Source organism: Montipora capricornis, chromosome 2, assembly GCF_036669925.1.
Source record: "Montipora capricornis isolate CH-2021 chromosome 2, ASM3666992v2, whole genome shotgun sequence".
NCBI lineage: Eukaryota > Metazoa > Cnidaria > Anthozoa > Scleractinia > Acroporidae > Montipora > Montipora capricornis.
Window position 1 is genome coordinate 22690528 of NC_090884.1, and position 12507 is coordinate 22703034.

General features: G+C 37.7%; 1 protein-coding gene across 1 annotated transcript in view; it reads left to right on the forward strand.

The window, feature by feature from the left end:
• The first annotated feature begins 269 nt into the window (after positions 1–269).
• Positions 270–12507, forward strand: part of LOC138039113 (focadhesin-like) — a 34366-nt gene continuing 22128 nt past the window's right edge. Inside the window, exons 1-12 of the mRNA XM_068885296.1 lie at positions 270–320; positions 2704–2791; positions 3539–3771; positions 4034–4131; positions 5108–5279; positions 5596–5700; positions 6097–6323; positions 6445–6589; positions 7794–7928; positions 8023–8073; positions 11073–11156; positions 11667–11820. Coding sequence (XP_068741397.1) covers positions 2782–2791; positions 3539–3771; positions 4034–4131; positions 5108–5279; positions 5596–5700; positions 6097–6323; positions 6445–6589; positions 7794–7928; positions 8023–8073; positions 11073–11156; positions 11667–11820 — 1414 coding nt within the window. The 5' untranslated portion in view covers positions 270–320; positions 2704–2781. The remainder of the gene's footprint in view (positions 321–2703; positions 2792–3538; positions 3772–4033; positions 4132–5107; positions 5280–5595; positions 5701–6096; positions 6324–6444; positions 6590–7793; positions 7929–8022; positions 8074–11072; positions 11157–11666; positions 11821–12507) is intronic.

The window sequence follows — 12507 nt, forward strand, 5'->3', positions numbered from 1 at the left end:
TTTTAATCGCACCCTATCAGAAGGCCTGTAAAATGGCCTCCATTGGTGGGTAAAACTGTTCGCAAGTGCATCTCACTCTCTGGACTGAAAGGAGGCCTCTTAGCAATGTTTATTTTCCTTGTAATATCCAGTTGTAAGCTTTCACTTCTGAAATGAGTCACCGAAGATGTTCATGGTCATAGTTCTGTCTTGCAGGTAAACCCCGTTTTAAGCTGATTGTGAACCATCTGTTATCTCTGTGCTGGGAGAGTCTTTCCCATGGTATAGACATGACAATGTCGCTTCTGTTGTTGCAAGAAATTCAAAAATATTGCCCTCAGGTAAATGAATTTTCATAAAAACCTGCCAGTATAATTTTGGTTGACCATTATTTTGACAGATTGGAGTTGTGTTTATCATTAATTTATTATCATGCACAGCATATCTTGTACAAATAATACAGTGTGGCCACTCAAAGGTAAGTTGACAGTCAGACATCAAGCTAGACTTGATTCTTGATCCGTAAGAATCAAGTCTTGAGTTGGGATGGATGAAAAAAAATCTGCAGTTCTTAGATCTCCAGAGGTTAATTGGCATCTCTGAGAGATGATAAGCTTGTACAGCTGTAAACAACATTTGTGACCTTTCACATGAAAAAGGGGCTTATTGATTTCTTGGTGAACCATGAAGTTTATTTCACTGTCACAGGGTGGTCACTCTTGACGGGAATGTTGAAAATCTTTTCACCCTGTGGGTGATGCCCATTCAGTGAAAAAAATTCACAGTCAGAGTAAAATCAAAGACAGTGAAAACTAATGAAGTCATGTCATGAACTCGTGCCAAATGTTCACGCTGTGAACATTTTGAACAAAGATACTCGTATCTCTTTACTTTCAGTTTTCTTGGGCACAAAGTTCAGCGGGTTGATTTGAGTGGCCATATATTTGCTTTTTGACAGTTACTGTAGCATTTGTGCAAATGAAAACTAGAGAACTAGAAACTAGAGAATTTGCAGAACAAATTCTAAATATGAACCTGTGATGTTCTTACTAAGGTATAATAAGAGGTAATAATAAATTTATTATTGTTGCTGACTATGGATGGCACACAGCAACATAGTAAGTACTTCTAAAACAAGGAATGACCTAAAATGAGCTACAATGGTATCTAAAATACATATTATAGGCGTTTCTAATCACCTACAGTGTACATGTAAAATTAGCGAAAACAGACAAATAGAAATAATTTCACTGACTTTGCATGTGGCTTTGAAACAATGATTTAATTATTATTATTGAATAGACGTAACATTTACGCTAATTGTGGTCAGTTGTGGTCCTGAGTCACTTGGTTCCTTGGTTTTACTAACACGCATTTGTTGGGGGGGGGGGGGGGAGGGGGTGGGGGAAAGAGAGGAAAATAATAATTAAAGGCCATTAGAGACATAGAGAGACAATATTTATTTGTTTGGGAGAGGGCATGATTTTACTGTTGAAAGGTATTTGTAACAATCATGTTCCCTAACGTTGACAAACAGCGAGATTAGCATTTCACTTAAGCCTTCTTAATTGTCACCCCTCATGGAGATGAAGATGTAAAAGAAATCTGTTTGCCTGTATAGAGCCGACAGCGCAAAAATTTTGAATTTGCCCAGCAGCGTTTACTAGGTTTTATTGGTGCAGAGTTGACAGTGTAAATTAAGATTTTGAGTTTACCCAGTAACACTGCTTTGATTGGTGCAGAAATTATTTGTGTTCTATTTTGTCTGTTTAAGTTAATTTTGGGTGATATAGATGTCCAAATTTATTTTAGATATCGTTGTAGCTCATTTATGTCATTTTAGATTATTGCTTGTTTTAGTAACTATGCAACATAGGGGGGTGTGCAACATTTGCAGACCACAGAGCCGTGACTGCAGATTGCAGGCTGTAAATTTATGATCATACCGAAGATATTCTTAAAAGAGTGACATCAACAACAATTATTTTTACCATGTTCCCAGGCTCCTAAGAAAATAAGAAAGTTATGCGCACAAAATTACACCAGTTTCGAAACCAGAATTTTTTTACAGTGTATTTAGAGATAAAACTTGTTGAAATAAACATTGTACTGTTTCCAGCTAATTAGACATGAAATTCATAGTGCTTTATTATTAAGGAATGTAAGTGCAGGTTATTCACGTTCACTACAATCATGTCAAAAACAAGTTACTCCTAGAAATCACGGATATTTGACACTTTCTTAAATGACGTAAAGATTTCATAAAACATCCTCATGGTATTTGTTGGTATCAAACACCAATAACATACCAAGAGCAAATCCTACCGGGAATATGAGGCCATACAGTCTGTGGCCTGCAGTCTACAGCCTGCAAACATTGCACACCAAACATGGAGGAGCATATAGTTGAAATGGACATCCACATATACTGTAGGAATGACTGGATATTGAAATTATTGCATGTTACTGATTGTTGTTCTTTCTTCAAAAAGAATTTTATTTTCACTTGTTTGACTCTAGTTAGCAAATAGTTATTTAATATTAAGAGTTTCTTCTTGAAACTGCAGTCTTGACCCTTGAGACCCCAGAATAGAGTGTGGAGGATCAAGTTGAGACTCAACTTACCTTTGAATTATGGATTAAAGAAAAGGCGCACCGTATCCTGCTCTGATACATTTATATCCCATGTTTACTAACAATAATTTTTGTACATATTTTTCAAAGGCCTTTTCTCAGTTATGTGTCTTCCCAACTCTCAGCAGCCTTCTTTAAACATGTCCTCAACATTATCAAATCCACATTATGCAGCTCTGTAAGTGTGATATTTCTATTCTTTATTCAAAAAAAAAAAAAACTTACTACATGATTTGCAATCTGAACTGTTCTAATCTTCTTTGAGAATCAATGATTTACAGTCATCTGGAATGAACCAAAAGCCTCGACAATGGCTTATGGAATTTGGCTGGAAAAATAAGTTAACGGCAAAAACTGTAGGTGGAAACCAAAGTAAAAGTTTTTCTGGAAAAGAAAACATGACTACAGCAGTCAGGAAGAAGCTACAGTACATGTACATGTTTAATGCTTATAAAATAATAGTACACTGTAGATATTAACTACATTCTGTCTTATAATACTGTGTACCAGTTCAATTTATGGTTTAACTCTTATACTTTAGTTTTTACCAGATAAAGCAGAAATTCTCACAAGTGTATAGTGCATGAGGCGGTTCGTGTATATTTATTATTGTTACAGTGATAAAAGCTTTTCTTTGGATTAAACATTTTTCTAACTTGTGCAATTTTGATTTTTCCTTTGCTTCAGATTATGATTATCATAATGAATGTTAAACAAAGAAAAATCAATGGCTTGGAAAATTTTAAACCAAGAAAAAATTTGAACCACAGGATATATGTTAACCCTGGTTAATAAATTAAGAGTTCTTTCTAAGTATTTTTTTTTTCAGCATTTAGTTGGGGATAGTCAGGAAAAATTCTGATTTACCCTGCAAAGAATCAGATCTTAAGCTGCAATAACATTGTTCCCTGTTATTATTTTCAAGGCTTGTCAATGATGGAATCTCAAACTTCAGGCTCCAGTCCATTTATGGATGTCAATTGCTGTTTCCTTGTGCTGCCAATACTTCAAATCATCGCCTCTCCACCAAGGCAGACAGTCAGTTTCTGGACGTCCAGCAGCCAGTCTGTTGAGTGTTTGGCTCTCCAAATCTTAAGGCATTTAGAAGTAGACATGCCTCGTTTGATCAAACAGATCAGAGATCATGAAGAATGTGTGGTATGTGCCAGTGAAATATGACAATATATACCTGTACCATTATATTAGTGTTCATAGTGAGATGAAGAAGAGGTTGCAAAGTGCTTCCTTTGCAAAGAAATTTTCATGTAGTTAAACTTTTAAATTAACTCAGACAATGTTTGAGACAAACACACAAGAGTTTATCCCAATCTCCATCTAATGAAGGATGTTTTTATAAGCGCTATATAAATTCTAAATTATTATTAATTATTATGATTTTTTTTTCTGTGTCATTATTTAGACTGTAACAACAAGAGCCGCAGCATACCACTGTTCTGTTCTTAGTCAGTACATCAGGCAAATGACTGCCATTTCTCAGGAATTTATTTCTTTAATGAGGTAATTTGCAATAATTATGCTACTTTTTGTAGCTGATTGGTTGATTTCTTACATGTACATGTACATCGGCAATGTCCATTGTCATTGCAAAGAATGGGAAAAGAAGAGCGCACATACGCAAATATCCATCTAACAGGGACCATTTAAAGGGACACTGTCATTCATGCACCTGTTATTTTAGTACCTTAACATTAAAAATCGAAAGTGGCTACAAAAATTATCATGGCAATACTGATTTCTATAAACATCTGTTTTAATGCACAAGCAATATACACCCTTTTTCAAAGGGCAGAATTAACTTTAGTTTCAATCCCTGCAAAGATTTCATTATTTGTCCTCATAACTGTGAACATGCCACTCTAACCACATCTAAGTAAAGGTGTGTACAAGACGTTTGGCCAAAGTTTGATGTAAATTATATAGTGACTTATCCATTGGATAAAGCTTTTGAACAACTGGGGCCAGATGGTTAAGAAATTAAAGTTGCTGTGGAATTTGCTTAAAGGTGATAAAACATGTTATGCCTAATCGTTTACAGTGTATTTCTGGATTTACCGGTACTTGACATCATGGGTGAAATGTTGTCAAAATGTGAACGAGATGTGTTGGGTAGAACCAGAAACCCATAAGGGTTGAAACGTGTAACGCGCGTTCAGAGCTTCCGAATATTCAGTGCTAAGTACCATATTTGGAAACCCCTCGCTCCATTTAATTTCATGCGAGAACATTGGTGGCATTGCGTCACGGTGTTCTTGCGAACTGATTGGTGAATGTTTCTCTCTTGTTCTTCCAAATATGGTACTTAGCAAATCGAATATTCGGAAGCTTGTTTCCCAGCACACAAGGGGCCGTTTCACGTTTCAACCCTTATGAGTTTCTGGTAGAACTGAATGCCTTTTGGCTGGAAATTGTTACAACGACCATGGCAGTGACCCTTGCAGGTCATACTAATTTACTGCATTCCATTATCTTGCAGAGATGATGTGTCAGCTAAGTGTTGGCTTAAGAGTTTGCAGAGCTCAGTTTCAACTCAAGTGTTGGATCATGTTCTGCTTATGCTCTCAGCTTTGCTATTTACATCAAAAGGTTGTGTTACAGTGGACATTCTAAATATAATTCCAGTTATTGCCAAGACTGACCCTTCAAAGGTACACATCAAACAACTTTAATTTAGTTTTTACATAAAGATTCTGAATTTCGTCATCTACCAGTACTGTTTTACATAAAAGTTTGGTCTTTTATGATAGCAGGAATTTAATTTGCATGCTATTTACTTCAAAAAAGGAAGGTGGTGATGGAAACACTTTCTATGTGTGAATGGAGACTTCATATTATTAAAATCACATCCAAACAAAAGAGCTTTACCCCTTTTACATTTTTTGCAAGTTTTAATAAATTAAATTTTATACAGCTTTACATGTACATTCACATCTTGTAATTGAAGGTATTATCTTCCTACTGCAGGCTCTTTATTTTCTACCATTGTTGCTGTACAAACTTGGTAAAGAGGTTGAAGCAGATGTTAAACAGTGTCTGCTGTATTCCATACCGCAACTTGCTACTCATAAGGTATGCAAGCCGTGTTTGTGTTTTGCTGTAAACTAATAATTTTTGGGGCTTTGTGGGTAAGTGTACAGTGGTGGCCATACTTCAATTCTCCGTCAAGTTCAACCACAAATTAATGATTTTCATTATCATGTGATCATACATGTGGAGTTGTGAAAGTGGTCTTTGTTAACACAGTGCAGAGTTGGTAGCTTGAATGTAGGAGAGCGTTTAGGAAGAGAAGTTTAAATGGGGATCTCATTATGAAGGACTGAACCAAAAGAAATTTCAGAAAAGCATTAACCACGGAGGCAGCTGAAACTGAATGGCTACTTGTTGGTGTTCATTAATGACCTCTTTACTTTGTGAATGAAGATCATTTTTCTCCTTTGTAATTTTTGATGATTATCTCTTTGTTAGTTCTGCATTGGGCCTGTATTGCGCACAATTCAAACCATAGGAAAGTCTGCCCCCTTGAAGCAAGTGTCACTGAGACTGATGTGCAAGCTTTGGGAAAATCAAAACCGAGTCTTTCCACACCTTCAGCGTGCACTAAATGCTGATAACACTCAAGTGGGAATTGAATTGGATAATTTAGAGATTCAAATTTCTAAGGCAGCATGTGTGCTAGATGTCTGCAAAATAAGGTAAAAAGAATTAATAGTGAGGGAAGGCTTAAGTGTTGTGCTGTTTACCACCCATTGTGTGAAATTTGCAAACTTAAGGTTTTATCACAGCTCTCATTGGTTTTTCTTCTATTACCTTCAGGCCATCTCAGCATGGTGCCGATTTACTGAGCCTGTTGTCCAAATTGCTTGATCAAAACACTAAGCCCAATGAGACTGAAAATCATCCCTCTGTGCTGGTGGTGTCCTTTTCCCTGCAAGCACTTCAAGAGCTCTGTAAAGCTGAGGTAATGAGTTTCGTAAACTTTAGCCTTCCTTACACTGTTACAGTGCCTAGGGTAAACTTGCTCTTCTCTTGATAACATGACTGCCCTCAGCCGCTGAGGGTTTTGTACTGTATACTGTAACTGGGTCTGTACGTGGTAGAGTTGTTAGAAGTCGTTATGGGCGGCAAAGAGTTTCAGCCTTTTGTTAAATTTTCTTCCCAAATCTTCCGCATGGCCGTTTACAATACTAATTTTCTTCAGTTTCTTAAGGGAGGTGGCTCTTAACTACAGAAAGACATGATTACCCAAAGTAAAGCAACTAGTAACGCCGAGCAGGGGCTCATGCAATCTTGGACAGAATAAAAAGGAATAGAAATGCCCCCTTCCCCCTAAATAAAAAATGAAGTCGCATGAAGGCCAAGTAGTAGTTCTATACAGGCTTTCGGGGCCCTTTTCTGTCAAAGTACCGAGATAGAGATATCACCATAGCAACCGATTTTGATGAGTGAGTGGAGAGGGGTGGTCTCAGTTTTCCATTCAATCTGTTTCAGATTGTAGTCATCATGTAAATGCGGTACAAAATTGATCAGGAAGTCACTCGGTGCGAGTTTTCTCATGTAAACACCCCCTAACTTTTTCAGTGGCAATCTGATATCACTTCAATCAGAAGGCGCATACGCAACTAGTCCCAGTCCTCTGCCGAGCGTCTAAGTGAAAAACATGTAAAAAGTCCGGATGGGACCCGTCCCATTATCTTTCGTAAACTGTAGCATGGAATTTCTATTTGGACAAAAAAGGGAACTGATATTTTGAAAAGTGTTTCAAAGGAGGGCCTTATGATGTCATAATTTTTTGAGAAATATTATGCTACAGATTTTGTTAGAATTTTGTTATCCTGTTGCGTTAAAAATTAGTGAAAAACAGTTAACTCGCTGAGTTTTCGTCACGTGATTTATCAGATATGGTTGTGAGTAGAACCAGACAAAGAAATGTTAAATAGAACACACTTGTCGAAAAAGGATAACTGTAGAGTTATAGGGGCTAGAGAAATGACTATTTTAAGGAGTCCATAGCAACGGTTTGGTAGCCTGATTGCTAGCCCCCTTACGCTGTGAAGGAATCAGTGCTGAAGGAAAACTATAGCAATAAGTGGCGCATGGCTGAAACCCGTGGCAGCTGTGTCTACTTGCGAACGATTCTGTGACAGAACCTTTTCTCTTGATAGGTGGTAGACTTGTGCACTGCTTGGAAAGTCCTTTCAGTGAAACTTAGATTGGATAGAAGATCTGCTGTACTCCACAGCTTATGTCAATTGTTCAGCATTGTACCCAGTTTGGCTACTGATTCACAAGATTATCAGGTACAGTGCATGCGTTTGCTGTCCCGACAGAACCTGTGAAAGTTTTGTGCTAAATTTACTCACAAAGTTGCATTATGTTCTGTTTATTTTTTAGGATTTCAAGAGCGAAGTTCTTTCTTTGCTATGGTCCTTAACCCAACACCCGGTAGGAATTATTGGATATGAAATGCATACGCGTGCAAAATACCGTGTACCTTTCATTTTATTTTATAAAGAGTGTGGTTGCACAGTCATAATTATGACAATTGCTACGGTCAGTCGCGAAGTCCTTTTATCTAAATTAAGCAATTATGGCATATGCGATAACGAGCACTCTTGGTTTGAGTCATACTTGGACAACGGCATTCAGAGATGCTCAGGTAATGGGTCGCGCTCAAGGAGCTGTTCATTAAGCTGTGGTTTTCCTCAAGGCACTATCGTAGGACCGCTGTTATTTTTACTGTATATTATTGATTTACCAAATTGCCTTTCAAATTGTCAATCAAGACGGTATGCCGATGATATTCACCTAACCTACGCCGGTTTCAGCGCTGACAATATTCAATCATATCTAAACGATGGTTCAGTAAATGTTAGCAATTTGCTGATAGCAAATAAACTCACGCTTAATATGACAAAAACTGAATTTATGCTTATTGGGTCAAGACAGAGACTGTGTACTTTAACAGTTCCTCCTAGACCTTCAATCAATGGCTCTCCTATTGAGCATGTTACTTGTGCTAAATCACTAGGAGTGCTAGGAGTGCTTATCGATGATAAGCTTACTTGGAGAAGCCATATTGATAAATTAAGCACTAAAGAAAATTGCTTCTGGTACTGGGGCCATAAAACAAATCAGGCATCTTGTCCCCTATGGGACCTTACATTCTATTTATCAGGCCCTAGTACAACCGCATTTCAATTACTGCAGTATTGTTTGGCGAAATAATGGAGTAACTTTTTAGGACAAACTGTAAAAAGTACAAAACAGAGCAGCCCGTGTCTTGACCTACTCTAACTATGACGCCGATGTCAATAATTTATTTGAACTCCTACGATGGAAACCCAATCCTCTCAAATACAAATTGAAAGAGAAACAATGGTATTTAAGTCCCTACAGTTACTAGCGCCTGAGTATCTCGGTTCGAAATTTGTTCATCGCGATTCTGGTTATTGTTTCAGAGAGACTGTGAATAAAGTAAATGTTCCGCAACCGCGCACAAACTTCTACAAAAGCAGCTATAATGGCGCAGTTTTATGGAGCAGTTTGCCTTTAGAACTAAGGAAAGCAGATTCCCTCAATGAATTCAAACGACTCATTAAAGAGGCTATCTAAGCCATTATTTTAAACACGGCATTCATGGAAAGCAGCTTTTATTTTATTGATATTGGTTGGATAGTTAAAGTAGCTAGTTTACGTAGTTTTATCTATACTTGGTGTGTAATTTTTAATTGTACATACGGTTTTTATATTGAATTGTACTGTGGTTAGATAAAGATTATTATTATTATTATTATTATTATTATTATTATTATTATACAATAAAGCTGCATGGTCAAGTCCTGGAAGTACAGTTGTATACGTAATTGTTAAGTTTGCGGGGCAACTGAAAACTGGGCAGTTCTCATCACCTTAGCTGACTTGATTGCGTCTTTGCTGTAGCGGCATGAAATTGCCAATGGCATTGTCAAACACGTTGATTTCAGTTCCGTTCAAGCCTAGGAATTTCAGTTTTCTTTGAAACTGCTAGTAGTAGCAGTTTATTAAAAACTATTTGCTGACTAGCTGAATTACATAATTTCTCTCTTAAAAAAACCCCAAAAAACTATCTATTATTATAATAAATACGATTAAAAACAATTAAAAAAGAAGAAAACATAAGGTATTCAAAATGTTCACTAACACCAACCGGGACAAGGAAGACGTCCCCCTTCGTCCCGATGTTGGTGGATACTATATCATCCACACATGGACAGGATGAACGAATTTTTTGCCTGGTTGGTGCGAGCGACCGGGGCTTTATATTTATGCTTATTCCTAAGATCATTATATTTATTGATATTTTCCATAGGTAGTAATTTTCTTAATTATGGCTCTTGTTTGTTTCTATTGATTGGAAAAATCGTTCACCCAATTGATGGTGTAGTTCTACAGTTGACAGTCCTAACTTATCTAATCCTGCTATATAATCATATCCGGGCAATATAATTGAAATGGCTCTCTTTTCAACTCGTGTAAATTCGTACTTAAGGTACTTAGGTAAAGAATTAAAATAACTCACAACCCGATAGTCCATTACTGATCCAATGCAAGTCACATAAAAAAGAGGAAGATCTTTTGGAGGCACCTTAGCTCTCTTTAACTGAATTAGGAAGTAGATTCGTTTGTTAACTTTCTTGATTACATTATCAACATGTTCGTTCCATATCAAATCGTTACTTATGGTAACACCAAGTAATCAGTTTCGCTGATTTTACTACTTCAATCTCATTTCCATTTATGATAAGTGGATCAAAAGTTGGTGGCTGCTTGGAAAAGGTTATTCTTAGCTCCTTATACTTATCAGGATGTAACTGGACTCTGTTCTTATTGGACCAAGTAGTAACTTCATTAACTATACCTTGTGCTTCACTTACACCACCCTTAGGTACGATTTCAGATGCAGTCGTATCATCTACGAATTTTCAGTGTGACGGAGCACCATGCTTCAAATCGTTTATCATTAATGCAAAGAGCCAGGGACCTAATTTGGTGCCCTGAGGTACACCTGATGGGACGGAACCCCAGTCTGAATAGCAGTCATTTGCTAATTTGACGCGTTGCAGTCTATCACTCAGGAAATTTATGACTCAATTGATTACACTGGTTGGAATGGCCAGACTACAAAGTTTATCAAGTGTATCGGTAGTCAAACAATATAGATCTTACGGTGGCTACATAGATCTGTTTTGTTATCAGAGTGACTATTTGGCCTATCTTTCATATCTACAGTTCACATGTATGCTGGTCTTAAATATTAATTTATTACCGGCCACGGAGACCGTTATGGCTGTCCAACCTATTTGTACCACAATAAGCCGCAAATCACATGCAACTGCGTTGTCAATTGTTTTGAGTCATTACTCCTGTGATACCATTTTGCTAGAGTTTCCTTTTTATTTCAGGAATCGTTTGTGGCTTGTGCAGCGTTCGAATCTCTTTCAATGTTTAAGCGAAGCGATTTTCAACTTTTCCATCTACCAACGGAGGTATGTTCATAAAATTATTGGCGGAGGGAAGCTTTAGTCGGGGAAGGCATGCAGAACATGAAGAAGGAAATCGTCCCATGTTCATGTGGTGTTCTCCTTATTTCATAGTAAAGTTTATTGAGTGTTCCTGGAAAGCGTTACATACCATGCTTAGGGCGCATTTCACCAAACAAAATAAAGGCCATAAAACCAGTTTCGGTATGTTTAGCTCACTTCAAAAGGAGGTTAGGAGAAAAAATTCTGACTCATTTCCACCAGCCAATGGGTGATTTATGAGTCATCTCATTTCCAATTTTGTTTCACGTCCAAAGAAGCTTGCATAGTTGCAAATAGTCTTATCGAAGTACTTCAATACCAGATACGTCGTTCACGTTTCATTGTTTCCATATTTTTTAGCGCTCTCCAATTCGGAGGCAAAACATCCCGGCAATGTGCTTCATCATGCCGTATTGAAAAAACCTGTTATGGTTAGGTTATAAATCTATCTATTAATGTGGTTTATGTTCAAAGATCTACCAACCACTAAAACAAAAGTTGATGTCCTCGAAGAAGTGGAATGACGAGGATGAAAGGATTTCTATGGAAAAATCTATCGCTAACAGCAAGCCTCCAGGCACAGCTTTTGTTGAACTGTTACCGAGGATCAACGAACGGGCGCTACCAGGTAATGAATATTGTGCACTTGTTACATCTACATGTCGTACATCTACATGTTCCAGCACTCGGCAAAGACGTTTTCGACTTGTGGCTGTTTCTGCTTAGGTGACCTCGTACACCACAAGTCTTTTTAACGACATCGCGCCAAGCCAGCCATTTCTGCTGGATAGAACAGTACAGCCCCAATATCGGGGACTCTATCCCCCTCTACTTTTCTCGAAGAGTGTCTGGGTCTTAAACGTCCCACAGGGAACTTATGAACATGGAAGGTATTTGTGAGATGCGGCCTACAGTGTAGAGTCCTTATCCGAGAAGTTGAAAGTCTAACCAGATGGAATTACAAAGGAAGCACTTTCTCCTTAAGAGTGTTGTTCCGGCCGGGGTTCCAACTCTTGACCTCGCGCATGACAGCCCGATGCTCAACCAACTGAGCCACCAGTACTTTGAAGTACTGGTAGTTTTGTGACATTTGACCCTTCGAAAATTTAAGGTAGCTCTGAATCAGGTCCCAGGAACTTTTTAGAACTTTCCCGATAGTTCTATCTTAGATTGCTAATTACGATTCTACAATAAAAAGTGGGGGTCACCGAGTTCATTTTTGAGATTTAAGCAAGTAAAGAAGAAATATAGGGTGCATTTGGAGAGCTGTCATGTTTCTATGGTAACCTTCTGCGTCACAATAACGAACGCATTT